At 32.0% G+C, this 20679-nt stretch overlaps 1 protein-coding gene across 1 annotated transcript; it reads left to right on the top strand.

The window, feature by feature from the left end:
• The first annotated feature begins 662 nt into the window (after positions 1–662).
• LOC130445904 (cytosolic beta-glucosidase-like) lies at positions 663–14006 on the top strand. The gene is made up of 10 exons (XM_056781796.1): positions 663–866; positions 1847–2116; positions 3179–3348; positions 3459–3716; positions 3786–3874; positions 5980–6121; positions 6960–7111; positions 9406–9543; positions 11339–11442; positions 13846–14006. Exons 1-10 carry the CDS (start codon positions 817–819, stop codon positions 13973–13975), a joined length of 1503 nt encoding a protein of 500 aa, XP_056637774.1. The 5' UTR covers positions 663–816; the 3' UTR covers positions 13976–14006.
• Positions 14007–20679: the final 6673 nt, after the last annotated feature.

Below are 20679 nucleotides of genomic sequence, written 5' to 3'. Positions count from 1 at the left end.
AATTATGCACCTAGCCCTGTCTTTTCCCATAAATTGTGACGTGACGTATACCCTAATTATTCACTACCACTTATCACCGTTTGGTTTACTTCTCACTATTCTGATGTTTTCGTTATAGCATCAAATTGTTTTCTGACTCCTCTGCGTTTTATATACACTAACATCATATTCTAGAATTTTAGATTTCCTGGAAATCTCTAGTTTGCTTTAAACAAATAAAACGACCTTCTTAGAAATCGTCTCTATAAAAACAGGTTAAAAAACATAAATTTGTAAACGGGTAACAAAAAATGACCAAATCGTTCAAGAAAAGTATAACCGGTGCATTCAAAAAAATTTAGTTTCGATTAATATATTAAAACAGGACCGGCTTCACGGTCTATATCAGTGGGCGAGTTCGTAACCTTAACTCACATAAAGTGTGATTTTTCATTAACATTGCATAAGTCAACTGATAAGTTAGTTTTGAAATGCATGTATTGAATACAGAAGAAGTAAGTTCGTCACAACCAACTAACAAACCTTATCGAACAACAACCTCTCTAGATATGAATCTGGTAAACTTTTGAGACATTTTATATCTATATAGTACAGAACTCACCTTTTTCTTATAACATGAGTTATTCTCCATAGAGAAAACGAGTGACAAGAATTATCGAGATAATCAGTATATTCAAAAATGATTGATTGGTAATATTACCTAGAAGTGGTTTATTTTTTAACTCAATCCCCTTGATTATCAGATCAGAAAAAGCTATTATAAGGTCGTGAGATATATATCAAATTTCCAGTTACTTCATATATTTATCAAATAATATGAAGGTGTTCAGTAGTCTTTTAATATTTCTAGGAATTCTTGCTATTGGGTATGTAATGCTGTAAATTTTATTTTGATAATTTGTTCGATATCTAGCTATACATTAAGAAGATGAAAAAGTTATCTATCATAATAGAAGGGCAAGGGTTAACGGCCAAGGAGACTAAATTTTTTATTTTAACACTTTCAAAATAAACTTTTTAAATTCTTGGCTTAAACTTCCCGTTGAAACGTTCATCAACAAGTTGGTGGGCACGGATAAACATCTACGTTTATCTATCATCTACGTTTAAACAACGTCATTGACATCTAATTCTAAACATTAATCATTATTATCTTTTTAGATATCGATTAAGAATTTCGGTCCCTTTGTACTATTGCTTTCTATTATTTTCGGTCAGGTTTTCTATTTACCTCTTTTAACTTTATTCGTTTTTCTACGTCTCTCACTCAATTTCTTGCTAAGAAGATTGAAAAGCAATCTTTTGCAATACATTGGACTAATATCTGTTCCTCATTAGATTATAAAAATTATATGTACACGTCAGCGCTTATTGAAATTGCAAAAAGTTTCCATTTAAATAGATGATCATAATGTTTTGGAATATAAATGATTAATTTGAAATTATTTGCACCAGTCTTTAGACGATTATCTTTGATAGAATGTTTGGTCGACATATCATTTTCTGGTGATAAATCTCCAAATGATGAAACTAAGATTGATTTATTCATAACAGAAGAAACAGTTGTGGGTAGCCACAACATTCACCAGACAATTTTTACAATTTTGATGACATTCGTCTTGAATATATGTTAAAAGAAACTGATGCATTTAAACATTCTCATATTACTGATGAATAAATATTTACCATCAATATCTGGACCAATTGCTCTTATTTTGTACTTTCTTAATATTACACTGATGGTTTTGATTTATACACGTTAACAATATTGGAAATTGGAAGCTCATGTTCAAAATTTGATGAATAAATAATTATTTCGTTTTATCTGGAGTTTTGTATTTTCTAGTTCTACGGATGGCGATGAAGAGTTTGCGAATTACAATGTAACAAACCGAAAATATCCAGATGGATTCAAATTCGGAGTAGCCACTGCTGCATACCAGATCGAGGGAGCTTGGAATCTAGATGGAAAAGGTGAACAAATTTGGGATACCTTCTTTCACGAACATCCCGAAAGGTCTAATGATGGAACTAACGGAGACGTTGCTACTGATTCATATCATCTTTATAAAGAAGATATTCGTTGTATGAAGGAAGTTGGAGTTGATTATTACAGGTAATTATATGAATATAGTACAAGATTAGAATACCAAACTATTAAACGTATGTTCTAATAGTATATTATTCACACTATTTTCATTTGACGTCGGTTCAAATGCAATTAGCACAGTAAAACGTCTGCCGTAATATCAGTGTCCAAACTATTACAATAATAAACCATGAGATAAAAAGTAAAGCTTCTTATATTTCGGTTGCAGGAATATCTTGTGAAAAAGATGATGTTATATATTTCTATAATCGAAAGTAATGGTGTTTCTTGAAACATATTTCTAGGTGCAGTTGGAACGTGGTTCCACTTCATCAATCAATTTATGATGATGATTCACTTATTCATAATTATGCAATATCTCTTAATATAGGTACATTTTCTTGATTTGTTCCATAAAGCTTGAGCAACATTAGTGACGTGCAAGAAGAGCAGTTATATAAAGATATAGTGACAATCTATAGACAATACCAAGCATTTTGGAATATAAACAACCGCTGTTGGAACATAAATGTCAAATAGATTCCAAGTAGCATAAAAGTCAGTTCAGCCTTTGTTTATTTCTCATTTATACTTTCCAAACCCCTAAATTGAATTGCTAGAAAGAGAGGGATGTGAACATGAAAATAATAAAATAGTGATAGTATGATTACTGGTACGATTTACACTTTTGTTTAACTACATGAACCAAATAGCAGTGCTAGATGGTGCTTGGAGTCTTCACATTGAGCCCACCAATTCATCTTTCGGGCTTTTATTGCTCAGGTCCAAAGCTGTATATGCTTCTAATACCCGTATGCATAATGGACCACCATGGAATCTTCAGGATTTCGCCGTTCGCTAGAAAGAAATTGTAATAATCGCTCACTACCTAAAATTGCACTCGCGTAAATTTATTGTACATTTTCCTGCTTATTTGTAAAATTTAGTGTGTTTTCTGGAAATAAACGTGCATATGGCAAGGGTGTAAATATTACTTATCAGTTTACTCTTTTAACTTTTCTCAAAAAGGCAACAAATAACCTAAGAAAAAGTTATCAGTAAATCATTTAAATTAAATATCTATTTCAGATTATCTATCGCATGGTCCAGACTTTTGCCCGATGGGACTATTGATAATGTAAATAAAAATGCTAAAAACTATTATACCAGTTTATTTGAAGAATTAAGAGCGAACGGAATCGAAGTTATGGTAACTTTATACCATTGGGATTTGCCTACAGCACTTGAAAAGCAAGGAGGTGATTGCTCACTATATACTGATATTCAATTACAAATTAATTAATAAACTCGTATTAATCATTTTAACTGTATAAATAACAGTTAAAAAATAAATATGTTATATATTCAGGTTGGTTGAATCCACAAGTCGTTGATTGGTTCACTGATTATGCAACCTTATGTTATCATCTTTATGGAACTTACGTAAAAGATTGGGTCACCATTAATGAACCCAAACAAATTTGCCACGTCGGTTACGGAGACGGAGGTTATGCGCCTGGTGTCAGGTCACCAGGAGTTGGAGAATACACGTGTGCCAGACATATTCTGTTAGCTCACGCTAAAGCCTGGAGGGTGTTTGATACCCAGTACAGACCAACCCTAAAATGTGAGTATTGATGATATATATCAGAAACACATAGTTGGGTTTTCATTTCGTATATTTTTATAATTTCAGCTAGAAACACCATCGTTGTTGATTCTGATTGGTATGAACCAGCAACCTCTGCTGATGAAGAAGCTGCTGAAACTAAACTTCAATTCGTGGTAAGTTTCAAGTCACGTTGAGAAAAAATGAAGTTATATGCAGCACAAATGACAAGGTTTTATATCAGAATAGTTCACACAGAAACCAGTAGTAATTTCAGAAAATATTATAATCAAACTATTCCCAGATCTTTGTATATTTTTCCTTAATCAGTAATATAAATAATTTAGACACAACTGCAGAAACCCACACATATCTTCTGTGATAACCAACAAGCTCTCAATTCACCCGGGCTCATCATCTCTTTGTTGATAGGAAACTGTATCGAACGGCTTGAGAAGCTGTTAACGAATAACTACAGCTTTCTAAACAGGTGATTGGAAACCTCCGAAATACCAAAACTTCTTCAGAGGGCTACCCAAGGTGCTTTATATACGGATATGAGATCTTGTGTATATTTCACAGCTATTTAGAATTGAAGGGTCTGCGACAAGGATGCCTCTAATTCGCTTTTTAAGATATATGTGGCATATATGCTCTTTTAGTGAAAAAGAAAATGCAGAGGGATGGGCATAGAGATTGAAGACGATATCGCTTTTACACTCTACTATTCGCTGATGATCAGGTGATATGAGAAAATGCGAAAGAGGATCTTGACTACATGACGAGAAAATAAGGAAGAACTGTGGTGCTAAAATCAATATTATAAAAACACTGCATATGTGAAGAGATCAAGGATCTTGTTTCAGCGCATAATGAAACAATAAAAAATGTGATACTTATAGATATTTAGGCGTGAATTTGGATAAAGAAGAGACGGATGACACCAAAAAAATCTAGAATAAACAAGGCAAAACAGATAATAAAAACACTATATGAAATTCTATGTAGTACAAAGATAGGCTAACAAAGGAAAATGAGAATATATGACTATTACCAGAAGCAAGTTGATACATGTATCAAAGACATTAGTTTGTAAGGAGTGACTAATGAGAATTAATTAAGGAACAGAAGGGTATAGAAGACACAGTATTAACATGCATAGGAAGGAAACAACTGCTATGGTACGGGCATATTCATAGAATGGCAGAAGCAAAAAAAAAATGGATTTGTTACCACCAGAAAACCGGAAAAGGGAAGACCAAAGAAAACACGGATGGATGGAATATAACGAACAAGGGCTAAGAGAGGAAGACTGCAAAAATAGAAAACAATAGCAGATTGGTATCGGATAACGCCGCAGGACGTTCTAACCCCAATATATATTAGAATCTAATTACATTATTAACCGTGAGCTACTAAAAAATGCGTAAAAAGTTAACAAGGTTTCCAGCCGGTTCAAAAACTTTCCAAAATCGGGTTATTGAAGACCTATAGTTCAATATTAATGTAGCAATTATAGATAAACTTTCAACCAATTGCGTTGTATAAAAGTGTGGAATGTTGTCAAGGGCGTAAATAATATTTTGCGCTTCCTTTAAAATATATCCTGTTTTGCCTGTTAATGTGGAGCCACACCGTTGGATTTAGGAAGGGTCTAGGGTCCAAGGCCCCGAGCATTTATTTCAAAATCAAAATTGTTTGGAAATATAACATTTACAAAAGTGGGCCTCGGGTAGATTTTAAACCCAGGCCTCACTCCTTTTGACGGACACTTTTTAGTTTATTAACTAACATTTCTTAGGATATTAACGTACTAGTCAGAAATGTTGTTCTAATTCCTCGTTTTGAATACTTTCTAGCAGTTAGGTTAGTTTAGGTGAGGTTTATCAATCTCCTTTTAAACACCACCCTAGAAAAAATTACACAAGTACCATACATGTCTAAGGAATATAAAAAAAGAGATTTCTTTCAATAAAACTGTCAGGTAATTCTGATAAAATACAAATAATCGCTACCATTTACTTTTTATTAAAGGAGTATTACATAATCCCCTATAATTTTGTTGTTGTGACGGCATTTTTTAAGTTGTATGATAATGAGAATTATTTCAATCTACATACCCAGTTTTATGAAAATTCACCTCATCTGCGCAAACCAGAAGAACAGAAAACCTCGGTTGGTTTTAAATTGATCCCATTGACAAAACGTTTTTTGAAAACTATTAATTTAGAAATAATATCTATTGTTACTTCTATTTTTTCACACAATTGTTATTTTTCAGCATGGAATGTACATGCATCCAATTGTATTCGGTAATTGGCCACAAATTATGATTGACAACGTTGCCAAATTTAGCCAGGTACAAGGTTTCAATGAATCACGTTTGCCAGCTTTTTCCAATGAAGAAATTGAGTTGATTAAAGGTGAGAATCTGATAAAAACATAAAACAGTACTTATAGGAGTTAAAAGCATAATGGCTGGACAAGAAAAGTAATAAATGAAAAACAATGAAAAAAACATTTGTACAATTCTTGATGCACAAAGTTGACTTTATGCACACCATTAATCGTCTAAAAGGATCATAAAGAATAATTTAGTTAGAAACTATTATCACGATCTTGAAGATTTCCATAATTTTTAAAAATATAGGGTAATTTGTAGAGATAATCCAAAATAGACAGAAACAATTTAGAGCATATTTAGCTATTCTTGATAGTTAAATTTCTTGCTGTTTTTAAAATAAGATTTTCTCAATTTATCTTGAATTTCATGTTTAGACTAATATCGAATTTATTGTTAAATCTAAACATCAAGGGATATAGCATAGATATTTTCTATATTATTTGCGGTGTTTGCTATTTTTTTTAATCTAAACATAGATTAAAACTGTCAATTGCTTTTCCTGTTCTTACAGTTTGAAGAGAATTTGTTTTGAGAAAAAAATCTTGAAAAGATAAAAAAACTTCAATTATTGTGGATATTTTTTTTATTTCAAATACCAAATTTGGGTAGAATCCCAAATAAACCTAAGAGAATAATTATTTAAAACTCGAGATCAATTTTACTGTGAGAAATAGGTCAAATTTGTTCCGAATGAATTCAGTTCGGATAACCTTTTTAAACACGCAGTATGATTCATAAAAATACGGCGATTGCACATTTTTCAGTAGTACATTATTTGTATTATTTAACAGACTTGTTGCGGTAAATAGATTTACAATCAAACTTATAAGTGCTTCATAAAATATTGTAATTTTTAGGTACTTTTGACTTCATCGCCATTAACCACTATACCACATATATGGTGAAAGCTCGTAGTCAACCTTCTTACGCTGTAAGTTGGGTTGCTGATTCTGGTGTAGATTCGTATCAAAAAGATACTTGGGAAACTGCAGCTATCGGATGGTTCAAGGTAAAATATCAGTTCATTTGAAAAATACATAGTACCATCCATAAACTAACGCATATGTTCAGTAATAAAAGTACCTCAAGGATTATTGATCTGATTACAACTATAAGACCTCTTTTGAAGTAGTTCGGTTCGATATCAAGAAACTAGTAGATTTGAATGTCATACATGCATTTTAACTACGTTGCTGCTGGATTTTCTTGTTGGAGAAAGGAAATTAATATAAGCCAGTTAAAGAGTTAAAGTTATAAACAATCCATAAATGTTTCACAGAGTGAAATATAAATCAACCTTTATTGTTAAATTAATAAAGAAATATTTCGTATTTATACAGAAACATAAACAAAACACACATTTTTATAGCCTTATTTCACTGATATGCAAAATTATTGGATAGTATGAACCACACAATTTATGTTTTTCTGAATAAAATCTTCCTGTTAACAAGAAAAGTATGATTCCAATGAGCAACCAATAATTTGAAACAACTTTGTATAGTTAACCGATAACACTAGTCGACAAGATTTTCGTTAAACAGGCGAGACCTTTATTTTTAAAATAAAAATACCTCTCCAATAAAAAATATTTATTAAGCGCTAACACGTACCACTTTTCAATAGCTTAATTATCCCTGCTTACATTAGCAGGAGGGTAATTTTATAAGGGGGCGGTTAATATCGGTAAATTTTATGGCCGAAAAGTACCTAAGCTGTATTATACAAACGCGCCGCAGCTGCAAAACAAATTTTGCTATATTTGTAGAGAATTTATGGTGAAATCGCAAACCATTTTCCGAAAATGTAAAAAAAGCCTATTTCAAATATTTTGGTACTTTAATTGGAGACCAAGACTAACAGTGGGCCCCCCACGCGTGCTGTGCTAGTTGTAGTTTTTTGGTAATTCACTGATAATAATCTATAGATTAACCAAGTTTCAATTTCTACAAAACGCCTTTCACTTTTTAATTTCAAATTGTACCAGTACAGTAGAGCTCGTGACAAATACTGGAAACAAAAATTGTGGCGTAAACGACAAAATTTTGGGTATGAAAAACGTCCTGTTGGAACCGTTGATTGACTTTAAGAAGAAGAAGATTTTGCTATCACCGCTGCATATAAAACTCTGATAACAGATAAAAGCTGTGACCGCTTTATCAAAAGAAGAATGTCTTAGAAAAAAATTTACTGGTATTACCTCATAAAAATCAACATAGGGATTGTCGTGTGGCCAAAAATCCGAATTTTGAAGAAAGACGCAAAGTTTGAAAAAAGTATGGAGTTTGTATGAGGTTTAGAGAAATTGTACGATGTTTGATGTTTTTTGGGCAACAATATATCATGTACAAAAACCTAGTAAGAACAACGTTACGCCATTATAAAAATCTTGGATGCAGCATAAGCATGTAATTGAATTTCCTACTGTAGTGTTTTATAGTGAGTTTTTGAAACACTTCCCCAGCCTATGTTTCCATAACTTAAATGTGTTTCAACTAAACTCTGGTAAACCATAATTCTCACTTTTATATTCAAGAATTCCAGATTTTTATTAAAACTATATTGGATGCTCCTAAATTTTTTTGTTAAATACTTAACAGGGATTACAGTGAAGAGCAAGGTGAACAGTTTCACCAAGACATAAAAAAGTACCAAGGTACCAAAAATATAATGGCAGACTACTGCTGGAATCTCAAGATGGATTGCCAAGACTCCAAAGAGATGTGCAGGGATTTAAAAAAAAATGTTCGAAAGCTAAAATAAAGTACATTTACTAAACCTTCTTATTAAATTTTACATCCTTCAATATACCTTGATAATATTTTTCAAAATTAATTGAAAATTCATGCTTTGTCAAATATTCGTTCTCGTTTATACAGCTCTGTACACGTGTGCACACAAAATGTGTATTGTTAATGTGTGAAAAAACGTGTTTTTTTTTCATAAAATACATATCATACTACAAACAGATATAGAATCAGCATAAAAAACATTTCAAAAACAGCTATTCTCATTGAATCGTCTGTACAAAAATTTTTATACGCAGGGTTAATTTCCAAAGATATGATAACTTGATACCAAAACTTGATAACAAAGCTTTACATAAAATCATTAACTTACCTTACTTTGCTCTGAGAAATATTTCTGTTAAAATAATTTTTTTCTTACTATCAAGGTGGATATCCAAAATCCCCGCTTGGTCTCCCTATTATTTCGGTAGTCCGTTTTTTTCCATATTCCATCAAATTCATATAAAGTATATTTCTTGCTGATACATCCTTATTCAATGTATATAATTTTTAGAAAGTTCCATGGGGCTTCGGAAAACTCCTTAGATGGCTACGCAAGACTTATGGAGATCTTGAAATTGTTGTTACTGAAAACGGTGTATCTGACAGAGATGGAAGTCTTCAAGACCAACACAGGATTGAATATATAAAGGTAAATATATACATAATACTCAAAAAACGATTTATCTTTATTGAGAAACAAACATTTAGCAGTTAAATACGACGGAACGCAGTATGACAGATCTGTTACTCTGACATATTTTATTCTAGTACACCACCATTCATTTCATCTAAAACATAAATAATATGTTAATTTTGGTTTGGAACTGTCAATTTTAATAACAACTTAATGCGTGGGTACTATCAACTTAAGACAAAAAAATAGACATTTGCACGCCACACTACCATGTACATTATACGGCAGCATAACTTTATTCTTTAAATCAGCGCTTTTCAGTCTGTCGATGTCATAGGAAAGCACTAATGGTTTCATTCGTAAGGCAGAGCTATAAAAGTTTATCCAGTCATAGTTCAGTCGCCATCATACGTTGTAACAGTGAGGGGGTTTTTCATTCTATAATCACAAACCAGCGTATCTTTCGTGTTTTGGACCGGAAACTAATTATTATATGAATCAGTATGTTTAAAAAAATGGCAACTGCGACAAAACTAAGAACCTAAGTTCTTCAGCCTATTATATGTGAGAATATTGTGACAGTGAGAGTTTAAATGTTGCCATCACCAACGACTTCTGGGCTAAAACATGCCCCTGACCTTGGAGTTTCTGCTAGATCTGTGAGGTTAACTCTCCATGAAGAAGACTTACATTCGCATGGGAATTTTGGAGGAACTATCAGAATGTGCCTACAATTCCCTAAGAAACGCATGTGAATTCTTCTAAATATCGTACCCGAGAACGTTATTGTTTTTTTGTTCCAGTGATACACCATTTATGGGATTCCGTAGATAAACTAAATATGTAGTACTCGGTTGAAAAGCTTTTGCACTCATCTAAAATCACAGTGTGCTATTTTCTCAGCTGTAATTGTAGCTGGCGAATTCTATGAGAAAAAACGGAGTCGCAATTTAAGTGAATTGGATTGGTTTGTGAATATAATACAAGGATTTTAGCCCCGAGGCTAGATAAGGTTGGACTTGATGATGATTTGGTTCCAACAAGACAGTACAATGGTAATATGACCTATTTCTGTTTGGAAGGAACACCTCACAGACTCAATTCAATCAGGGACGATTTGCTCCTGATTTATGCGATTGTGATTTTTTCCTAGGATTTTCCCAGTGCTTATATGTAAGTATCTTATAGGATTTAACAACTTACGGGAAGAAATTGCCAGCATATAGCTTCCGATGTTTGACAAAGTCATGAAAAATGCCAGAAATCGATATGCTAAATGTATGATTCTCATATCCTAAGTGATTTTGAGAAGTTTACACTGCAATAACCAAAAATGGTGATATTTGTAAAATTATTACACAGAAATATGTTCATATTTAACAATAAAAAATCTAAAAGCTTATGAGTATAGGCTGATATACAACAAAGCAACTGGGTGAGAATTTATAGTTAAACAATTTGCTACAGTTCCAAAGCAACCAAATTTATCCTTGCACTAGTGATATAAGAAATGGAAGAAACGAAATAGATGAAGTATTGAATGAAAAATATTAGAATTGTCGGTGTTAACTAAACTAACAAATAATCTGAAAACAGTACTTGAACTCAAATTTTTTACGAACAACCTTTCAGAATACGCTGCCCTAAAACTCATAAAGATTAAGTTAAAAGAGTGTGAGCATGATAGGAGTTAAATTTTGATAAAGCGCTCCATTTTTTTTCACGCATAATTAAAGTTAATCGATGCTAGTAAAAAATTTAGGCTTCTAAGTATTTAAATGAGAGTATTTCAATATTATATTTGTTGTAGAACTATATGAGTCATTTAATCGATGCCATCCACGACGGAGTTCGAGTTACTTCATACACTTTATGGAGTATCATTGATAATTTCGAATGGACCCAAGGTTTCAAGTACGTATGAGTTGCTATTTGAAAAGACATAACGTTGAAATGTATCAATATGGCATCTAGTCTGAATGTTATGAGTTTACAAGCACAAATCACAAATATTATTCTATTACTTAGTATGTACCGGGTGTCCCAATAAAAATGGCTATCGGCCATATCTCGGAAACCGTTTATCTGTATTATAAACGTATTTACTTCGGAAAAAAAAAACTATAACAAAAGTGACCTCGAGAAAAACCTGGAAATGATTTACAATTCTGTAAATCACTTAGGTCATCCGATAGAGTGCGTAATTAAATAATAATTTACAAATTTTTCCTTATTAAGATGCATTTAAACTATGATTATCGTATTCTTCAAGAATCACCGTATATTTGATTTAACAAGAGGTGAGAGGAAGCGGGAACTTTATTATGAAAAAATGCCTGTAAGTCCAGTTCTACTTAACCTATCTATGCAAACTTAGTCTTTTTGAAGAGAGAATTTATATGCATCTTAATTAGGCAAAATTTGTAAATTATTAATTTTATAATTTTTGGTATTTAATTACGTCCTCTGGCGGTGGACCTACAACTCTGTAAATAATTTCCAGGTTTTTCTCGAGGTCACTTTTTTTCCCGAAGCTGTACTATAAACGGTTCCCGAGATATGGCCGAGAGCCATTCTTATTGGGACACCCGGTACATCAGTATACTAGCAAGATATCATAGATTGAGGCTAGAACTATTTTTATATTTTGTTGTTTTTTTGTTGTGATATTATTTCAAATGATAGAATACTGAAATGACTTTATAAGCTCTCATTCAGAATCAGTATCTTATATTCTCTCCATTACAGTATTAATACATACTATGTCAGTATATCATCGCATTAGTTGTGTCATTACCACTTACTGACATACTAATACTATACAGGGTGAATCATGAAGTGAAGTCATGAAGATATTTTATTGTAAGTAAGATTTGATCGTTTACTAAAAATAAAAGTGCGACGGCATGGTTGCAAATGTCGTTTTTCATTGGTTATTTATGTAGTTTGAAAAAATATTATGCAGGACGCAATAATCTATATGAATCCTTAAATTGATTTTTCCAAAACTGGTCCCCGTATTCGGGTTTAGCTAATACGAGGGCAACTACTTATACTTTGAATAGATAAATAAAAACAAATATTTATAATTGGATATGGCTCCATTGTTTCTCAAAATTTTCTCCATTAAGATTAATACACTTTTGAATACGTATGAACCAATTGTTTTTCGATTCCGATTGAGGTACCTCCAAAAAATGTGATTTGAACGCACCAACCACTTCTTCAGGTGTAGAAAAACGTTTAAATCACAATTTATTTGTGAGCTGCGGGAATAAAAAGAAATGATTGGTGGATGATGGCGAATGAACTATCAATTCGTTGTGTTGACTGTTCAAAAACATTTTTGTTTGAATTGATGTGTGAGATCACACGAACATTGTCGTGATGGAGAATGATTCGTCTTCTGCAATTGATTTCGCTGATTTTTTCACTTCTGGTAGAAAAAATGCTGCTGTACCATTTAGAAATGAGCGTTGCTCTAGTGAAACGGTAACGACATGTCCAGTTATATCCAGTTATAGTTACGAGTTCATATGTATAGATCCATGATTCCTCACCTGTCATGATTTTAGAAACGTCTTTTAAAGCACGGAGACCGAATTTTTTCGGCGTTTCTTCGCACCAATCGATACGAGACTTTTTTGAGCGATTGTTAAATTATGCGGTTTTCAACGCGAATAAATCTTTTTGACAGCCAAATATTAATGAAATAACATATGCGAGTGAAACTAATGCCCAAGTATGCCTCAATATCACGGTATGTCACATGACGATCTTGCAATATCAGTTTAAGCATCGATGTTTTATGGTACAACAGCTGATTTTGTAGTGTAGTGTAGTGAAGTGCCACCATGATTAAATTCGGAAAAACAGCGAAACACGGTGGTGCATTACCAAATGTCAAAGCGAATTGATCGGCATACTGCTGTTGGTTGAATTCACGTCGAAAGTAATTGCACTCGTATGGTGTTGCCATATCTAACAACTTAAGTAGCAACCCTCATACCTGTCGAATATTTGTGAATAGTGTACTGCATCATGAAAAAATAAAATTAATCAAATAGAATAGTTGACACTTTATAGTAGCCTCATGATATCCTCCCTGATTGGCTCTACATATGGTAGATGTACTTATTGTTCCTCATAACTCACCCAAACAAAATAGCAGAATTATATATTAATATAGAAAACTATTCAAAACGATTGAATTTTTATGTCCTTTTTCTTTTCTGAACGTGATGTTACTAAGCAACAACACGATTACTGATACTTGCAGAGAACATTGTTTACGATTGGTTTTTATTTATTTTTCAGCGGTAAACTAGGAATTTACTTCGTGAACCAATCCGACCCAAATCTACCAAGAATTGCCAAGGACTCATCTAGATATTATGCCAATGTCATCAAAACTAAATGTTTATTAGATCAATGCGTGGACAACTAATAAATCACGAAATAAAACAATAAAAAAGTAACAATTTGCTTTTATTTATAAATCATAGTATCAATGCAATCGTGGTTCTCTACGGTTGTATTAAACACCGTTCCACCATCCTTTCGGATTAGGGATGCAAAGGGAGATCTTTGTCTTCTCAATCCCAAGACCTCGCAAATCTTTTGCAATACATAAGGATTGGAATTGGAATCAAAAATTTTCTAACTCTCACAGGAGTAGTTTTGTAATTCTAGTTATACTGTATATTTCAAATTCGATTTTATAATGGGGATTTTGCTCATAAGCTTAATAATATAATGCCATCCCTGTACCACACCTAATCTCGCGGCTCTGATTTAGACCGATGCCGCGCCACGTTTGCCCAGAATATTCACGTGCTGATAACGCACTAATCATTGATTTGGCTTACTATTTTTTTTCAATAAATTAACTTTAGATAGTATTCTACAGAAGTAAATATTTTCTATTCTAAATTATTGAAATACGTACATGACTTGATTTAGGAGATTTGCAGAGTGTGCTCACTGGTAAAATACACGGCACACGAACCATTGGACACCAGTCAGGCAAATTCTGTTGAAAAACTGTTGGTATGCAGTATGGCGGAGGACATGGACCACATCCGGGAGCACAAGGGGGACATTTTTCATCTTAAACGTGAAATTCATTAAATAAACATATTTTTCAATAGCTTCTTTAACTTTTGATGAATTTGCGTCAAATGAATCAATTTATTTGTATGATACATTAAAGAGAGCAAACATATTGAAACAAGTGTTTTAGCTTAATTTCTGTTTTAAAAAATGCCAATGAAGCTCACAAAATGTGAAAATCTATTCACAGTGATTAAATAGCAGCTTCGTAGAATGCTAATGAGAACGATGTTCGTAAAACAATTAAGGCTTTGTTGATGTGCATAAACTGGGGGCTTAAGTCTAAAATACTGTAGAAGATTTATGTCATAATGGTAAATTAAATTCACTTATAGGGCGTTAGCCTGCAATACCAAAGTTAGCTGTAACAGCACAAAGCAACCCATAGATAAAGTACAAAGACTTGCTTGTGACACCATTATAGATCTCATGCCCTTTCACCTGGTGATAGATGGATTAGTCCAACATGAAATTCTAAGAATATCTTAGATTATATAAGATAGGTACAGGTTATAAGAAAATTGAAAAGTAGATATCTTAGTCCTCTCTGAGCAAGTACATCTCACCTCCCTCTGATGATCTAAAAAAAGCATCGAAAATGTTTCCTACGCCAAGGAGACCTAGAGGAATCTACCACTTTAATTGTATCAAAAAAAACTATCAAATACCATACAGGTGGCTCAAAAAACACGATGGAAGTTGGCTCTGGAGTATTCGGAGCCGGCAACAGTTGCTTCCTACTGCTAAGAATATGACAAAGTGATCCACCCAATAGTCAGGCTACCATGACAGTATTAAGTTTCCAAGTCATACACTCAAATCTAATCTGGGAGTACCGAAGGAAGCTCAATGACATTAACCTTGAACAATAAGTTCCTCTTGGTTTGGATTCCCGGTAATTAGGCAATTAGAGAATGAAGATTAACGAATAAGCCAAAATACTTGCCTTTCTTTGGAATAGGAAAGTCCTCCTACATTAAAGAGTTCCAGGAATAGGAAGAACTACTCTGGCGGATACTTCACGACTGCACTGCACTATAAATTGCTAGCCAATTTCAATATTTTCAAATCTAAGAAATACCCTGATCTGAAAGAAAATAAGCTACATCTTCTTAGAGGCAATAACAGTCTTAGAACACACCAGATAAAATTGAATTTAATAGAAATTGAAGAGTGCAGAGTCTGCGGAAAAGAGGGAGGAACCTATCACTTAGTTACAAACCAACGCATCAAACGCTTGAAGAGGGAAAGTTGTGGGGGACAGGATATTATAGTTTATGGGGGACTTGGAACTGGAAAGCGAGCTGTAAATAGTCAGAAGTAACTCTGATTGGGAAACGTAATAGCTAAGGTCGAAAAATAGTCGGGACGACATCGAAAACAGGTAAATATATGCAGAAAATGGACACTTTCGCTCAGTTCGACTGTTCGAGAGCTTAATCTCGTACATGTCCACAATAGAGCTATTCAGAAAGAAAGAAGATTCTCAGAAATGCTTACAATATTGGATTCAATGTCGAGATAAGTGTATTTCAAGCCATAGGTAATATTCCTTTAAGGAGATATTCCAAATTTTATGTTTTATTTTCACTTTATATTTTCAATGAAATAAGTGTACTGATTGTGCATTGTACATATTTAGATAAACAATTTCCCTGTTTATTAACAAGACGGTAGTACCTGTCATTCAATTAAATAAAAAAATGTTTTAGCATCTCTATTCATCATTATCCATTTTATTTTAAATAGCTGTATGAAAGAGTAAAGGTTTGTGATTAAATTTATCAACATTTGTTTGATTGAAATTATTTTAAACATAATTAACATACCTGAGCTACTCATATTATTCCTTTTTTTTGGTTGTGAATATTTGGGGTAATTTCACTTGTAATTTGGGTAGGATGATAAGAAATTATAACTGTCAATTTTGTATTGAAATTTCGTTTATTTTATAAATACGACTCAACTATAAAAATGTCATGGAAACAACTATAGTTTACAAAGCTGTACATGCAATTATCTTTACTCAAGAGCTGGTTCGTTTTTATTATTAACTTACAATCCCGAAGTTTTTTTGGGATGTTTTCTCATTTTCAACTATCGCCAATAATAGTTAAAATTCAACAGTGATTGGCTCTACACTTGGATATTCGAATTGTACACCAGTTCGAAGCGAATCGAATATTGTACTAATAAATATGAATGCACGCATTTGTACAATAATGTCTATATGAAGAATTTATGAAAAAAATCCTCATACACCCCCCGGTTTTTGAGTTATATGCCTTTAAAGTTGCAAAATCAGAGCTTATATTTAAGAATATTTTCTAAATTAAACATTCGAACATTATGAATTTTCAATGAATGATTACGTATGTCCATTTAGTGTGTTTGACGGAATAAATGATTCTACACTATTATCTGAACTACAAACTACAAAGAAATGTCTAAAGATCCTTAAATATTAAACGGGAATTGATGTTGGTTATTGTATGTTTCAAACAATCTTTAACTACTTTCTCAAAAATACCATCTAGTTAAATTTGAAATTCTGGAGCCGTTGTTGATATTCATACTGAACACACTGTTTAGGTTTCGATAAACAAGTCTTCAGATACTGAAAATAAACGGTTTACCTTGGATTTCAAAACGCTCGTCAGATGGTATAATTATGAGTGTTAGTATAGTTGTAGTGTAAACAGTGTGTTCAGTACAACATAGCTAGACTTTCTAGTTCTAGTGATTTACAGAAATATGGTGGCCAAGTTTTCTTGGGATACCTTATACAGTTGACAGTTTACATAAATATGATTAGGATGAAATTTTAATTCAGAGCTAAACATTTTTGAAAATTTTATTAAAGCAATAGCTTACAAATTTTTTATGAAGATACTGACCTCAAATTTTAATTTCCTTCGCATTCTATTACGTTAATCTACTAGATAAACGGCTGAAATATTCAAGAAAAATACCTTAAATTTTGTTGAATGTAAATCTGAAAATGTGAAGATCCTCAAGGAGTTTCATGAAATTATCCAAATAAAAATTCATTTCGAACGTGAAGAAGAAATATCTGAGTACTAAATCGGCTCTAAGAATGCTATTCAAACGAAACAGTCTCCATATTCAGAGTAGAGGTTATTTCGTAGATCTGGGAATATCAATTTTGATATATGATTCATATTGAAAAAAGCTGGTCTAGTACGAATAGGGCATCTCTAATGAAATAAACGGTTTGTATGATAAATATCTAAGAGCAGAGATAAAAAATGCCACAAAAGCCACCAAAATAAATGAGCCGATAATTTACCCAATGAAGAATCTGCAAAAACCCCTGATAGGAACAAAGCTTTTCTGTAGTTTTGCGACAAGCATTCTTATAAACTAGATAAATGACGAGTTCTAAATAAAGTAAGTAAGTAAAACAACGCTGCTTGCCCACGAACTTATTAGATCAATTTAAGGTCTAATATAAATAATATAAATAATACTGGTCCCAGAACTGTGCTTTGGAGAGCGCTACAGGTGCCAATGCTCTTAATGCTGACTTTTTCATTCACATAGATTCATTGTTTTCTATGACTCAAATGTGTCTAGTAATAGAACACGGTACACGGTGTCGAGTACCTTTCATAGATCTAGGAAAATGCACAGAGAGGATACGCCTCCCATTATCCAGACTGTGAAGTTTTGATGTTAGGTATAATCAATAGACAAATATATTTGGTTTCACATCAGAAGACATTATTAATGTTTTCACATAAATTATTATAATAAACTCTAAGGAAAGATATATCGAGTAGGAAACAGTCAAAAAGAGAATATTATAGTCAAAAGATTAACAAAAATGGTTCAACTAATCAGTAAATCAAATATACAGCATGACAAATTTCGAATTGCCAAAGTGGCAGCAATTATCCGAAACAGTCAGAAAATTTAAGAAAATATGTCTTAGATTTAACTACCCGACTAGAATTTTTCTCTTCATTTCCTTAAAGCAACATAATTACCTTATCAGGTTACTACAAGGTTAACCTTATTAGGGCAAACTTGACGAGGTCCATCAGGATAACCCTATTAAAAATAAATTAATTTTCAATCAGGTTTCCCTGATCGTATCCGTATAAGGAACCTCTCAGGATTTCCTTACTAAAATAAAGACTATTTCTTATCAGGTTATCTTGATGAGGTCCACACTAGGATCACATTAGGTTTACCATATTGAGAATAAATTATTTTTCATCAGGTCTTTCCTAGTCAAGTGTATGCGAGGAATCTCTCAGGATCACCTTACTAAAATAAAGACTATTTCTTATCAGGTTATCCTGACGAGGTCCACACTAGGATCTCATTAGGTTGACACTATAGAAAATAAATTAATTTTATAATCATTTTGAACCATATAATTGGAACCTCCTATGAATTTAATACGACAGTTAGTTGTTGAATTGGATATCAAACTGTAAGTACGAGTATAAAGTGGAGTGTGAACTTCCCCAAGAGAGAATTGTCAATAAATTTTAAAACATTGACTTTTGAGCAATCATTTTCAATAAATCACTTAAAAATTTATTTACTATCATTAATATTTTTATTATTAAATATTTCCTTAAATATTTAACAAATAGTGTAATTTTGAAGAAGTCAAAGACTTGTCTATGTAAGTAAAAAAATCTCATTTTGTAATGAAACTGTAATGTTTTATTTTAAGCTTATAAATAAAAATAAAAACAAAATTTCACTGCTTGAAAATTAAGATATAATCTTATTCTTGAATTTTTTCAATTGGAGAATAATCTCATTTTTATCATTAACCTTCTTTTTGTTTGACTTAACTCTGAGAATTTTTGGAATGAAACTTTTAGGTCGAAACTAAATGCAATACTTTCTTATTTAAGATATATCGATTATATCGATATAAATTTCAATATTTGTTCAATGTAACTTAAATGTTATAATTAACTATTATCCTAATTAATTCAATTTAAAGCTCCTTGATTTCATTCATGGTATAAACCTCATAATAAAATAAAAATGAAAATAATCAAAATTAGTAAATAATGTTGAATAATAGAGATTTTTATTGTAATAATTAATGGTAGAAATAATTTCAACATAGAAAATAAAAAGATCGAAGGATCAAATCCCCATTAAAAAGGTTTTCTTTGTTCTCGATCATATCTTTTTTTTGGAAATTAAATTCAAAATAATTAATATTATTATATTGAAATTAAACGAATTATTATTATAAAATGTGGTTAAAATTTTAATTGTTTATACTAGAATATAGAATTTTTTGATTGGAAGTCAAATATACTTTTATATATTATTATCCACTTCAACAATAGATAGAAATATATAAAAATAATCATAATACATCAACGATATGTCCGTATCAAGCAGCTGCTTCATATCTAAAATGATGGATTGAAGAAAAATTATTTAAAAATTGACGAATAGTAGAAATTAATATATGTTGTTCCAATAATAGCATGTAAGGCAAGGAATCCTGTTGCCACAAAAAAGAAAGATCCATAGAGCTTCTTTAATAATAGAAAGAGAAGTTGATATCAATCCAAGCCAGATCTATATCTTTGCGTGAATATAATTATATTGTTTTGTTACAAAAAATCGGTTTTCATAATTATATCATATAAAATACCACTAAATATTTTCAATTTAGTCCTATAGTGTGTGAATTTTCCTAAACCAGACTGGAAACTGGGACATGAATGTGTTTGACGTATGTCTGTTTCTTCATGTATCATGGTTTGTGAAACAATTTATAAATTTGACTCAAAACTGTCCACATTATTGTGTGTTCACAATTCTCAGTGTATAATATTTTATGAAAAATTAAATTGAAAACCAACTAAAAATTAATATAGAAAATGAAAGTGACTTTTCATTAACACCACAAGAAATTAGAGAAGCTACTGAAGTTGCCCAATCGAATTTATTGCCGAAAAACTCAAGAAAAGTATATAATATGGTATATGAATTTTGAACTGGCCTGCACGATCTCCCGATATGAATCCC

Source organism: Diorhabda sublineata, chromosome 6 (assembly GCF_026230105.1).
Source record: "Diorhabda sublineata isolate icDioSubl1.1 chromosome 6, icDioSubl1.1, whole genome shotgun sequence".
Lineage (NCBI taxonomy): Eukaryota > Metazoa > Arthropoda > Insecta > Coleoptera > Chrysomelidae > Diorhabda > Diorhabda sublineata.
The sequence above is the reverse complement of the archived record's forward strand: the minus strand, read 5'-3'. Positions and strand labels throughout refer to the sequence as shown.

Bases quoted from the DNA above. Each gene is read 5' to 3' on its own strand.
- LOC130445904 (XM_056781796.1), top strand. From the start codon at position 817: ATGAAGGTGTTCAGTAGTCTTTTAATATTTCTAGGAATTCTTGCTATT. The intron at 2,117-3,178 runs GTAATTATATGA...TATCTATTTCAG, and splicing joins GTTGGAGTTGATTATTACAG to ATTATCTATCGCATGGTCCA. The intron at 6,122-6,959 runs GTGAGAATCTGA...TGTAATTTTTAG, and splicing joins AGAAATTGAGTTGATTAAAG to GTACTTTTGACTTCATCGCC.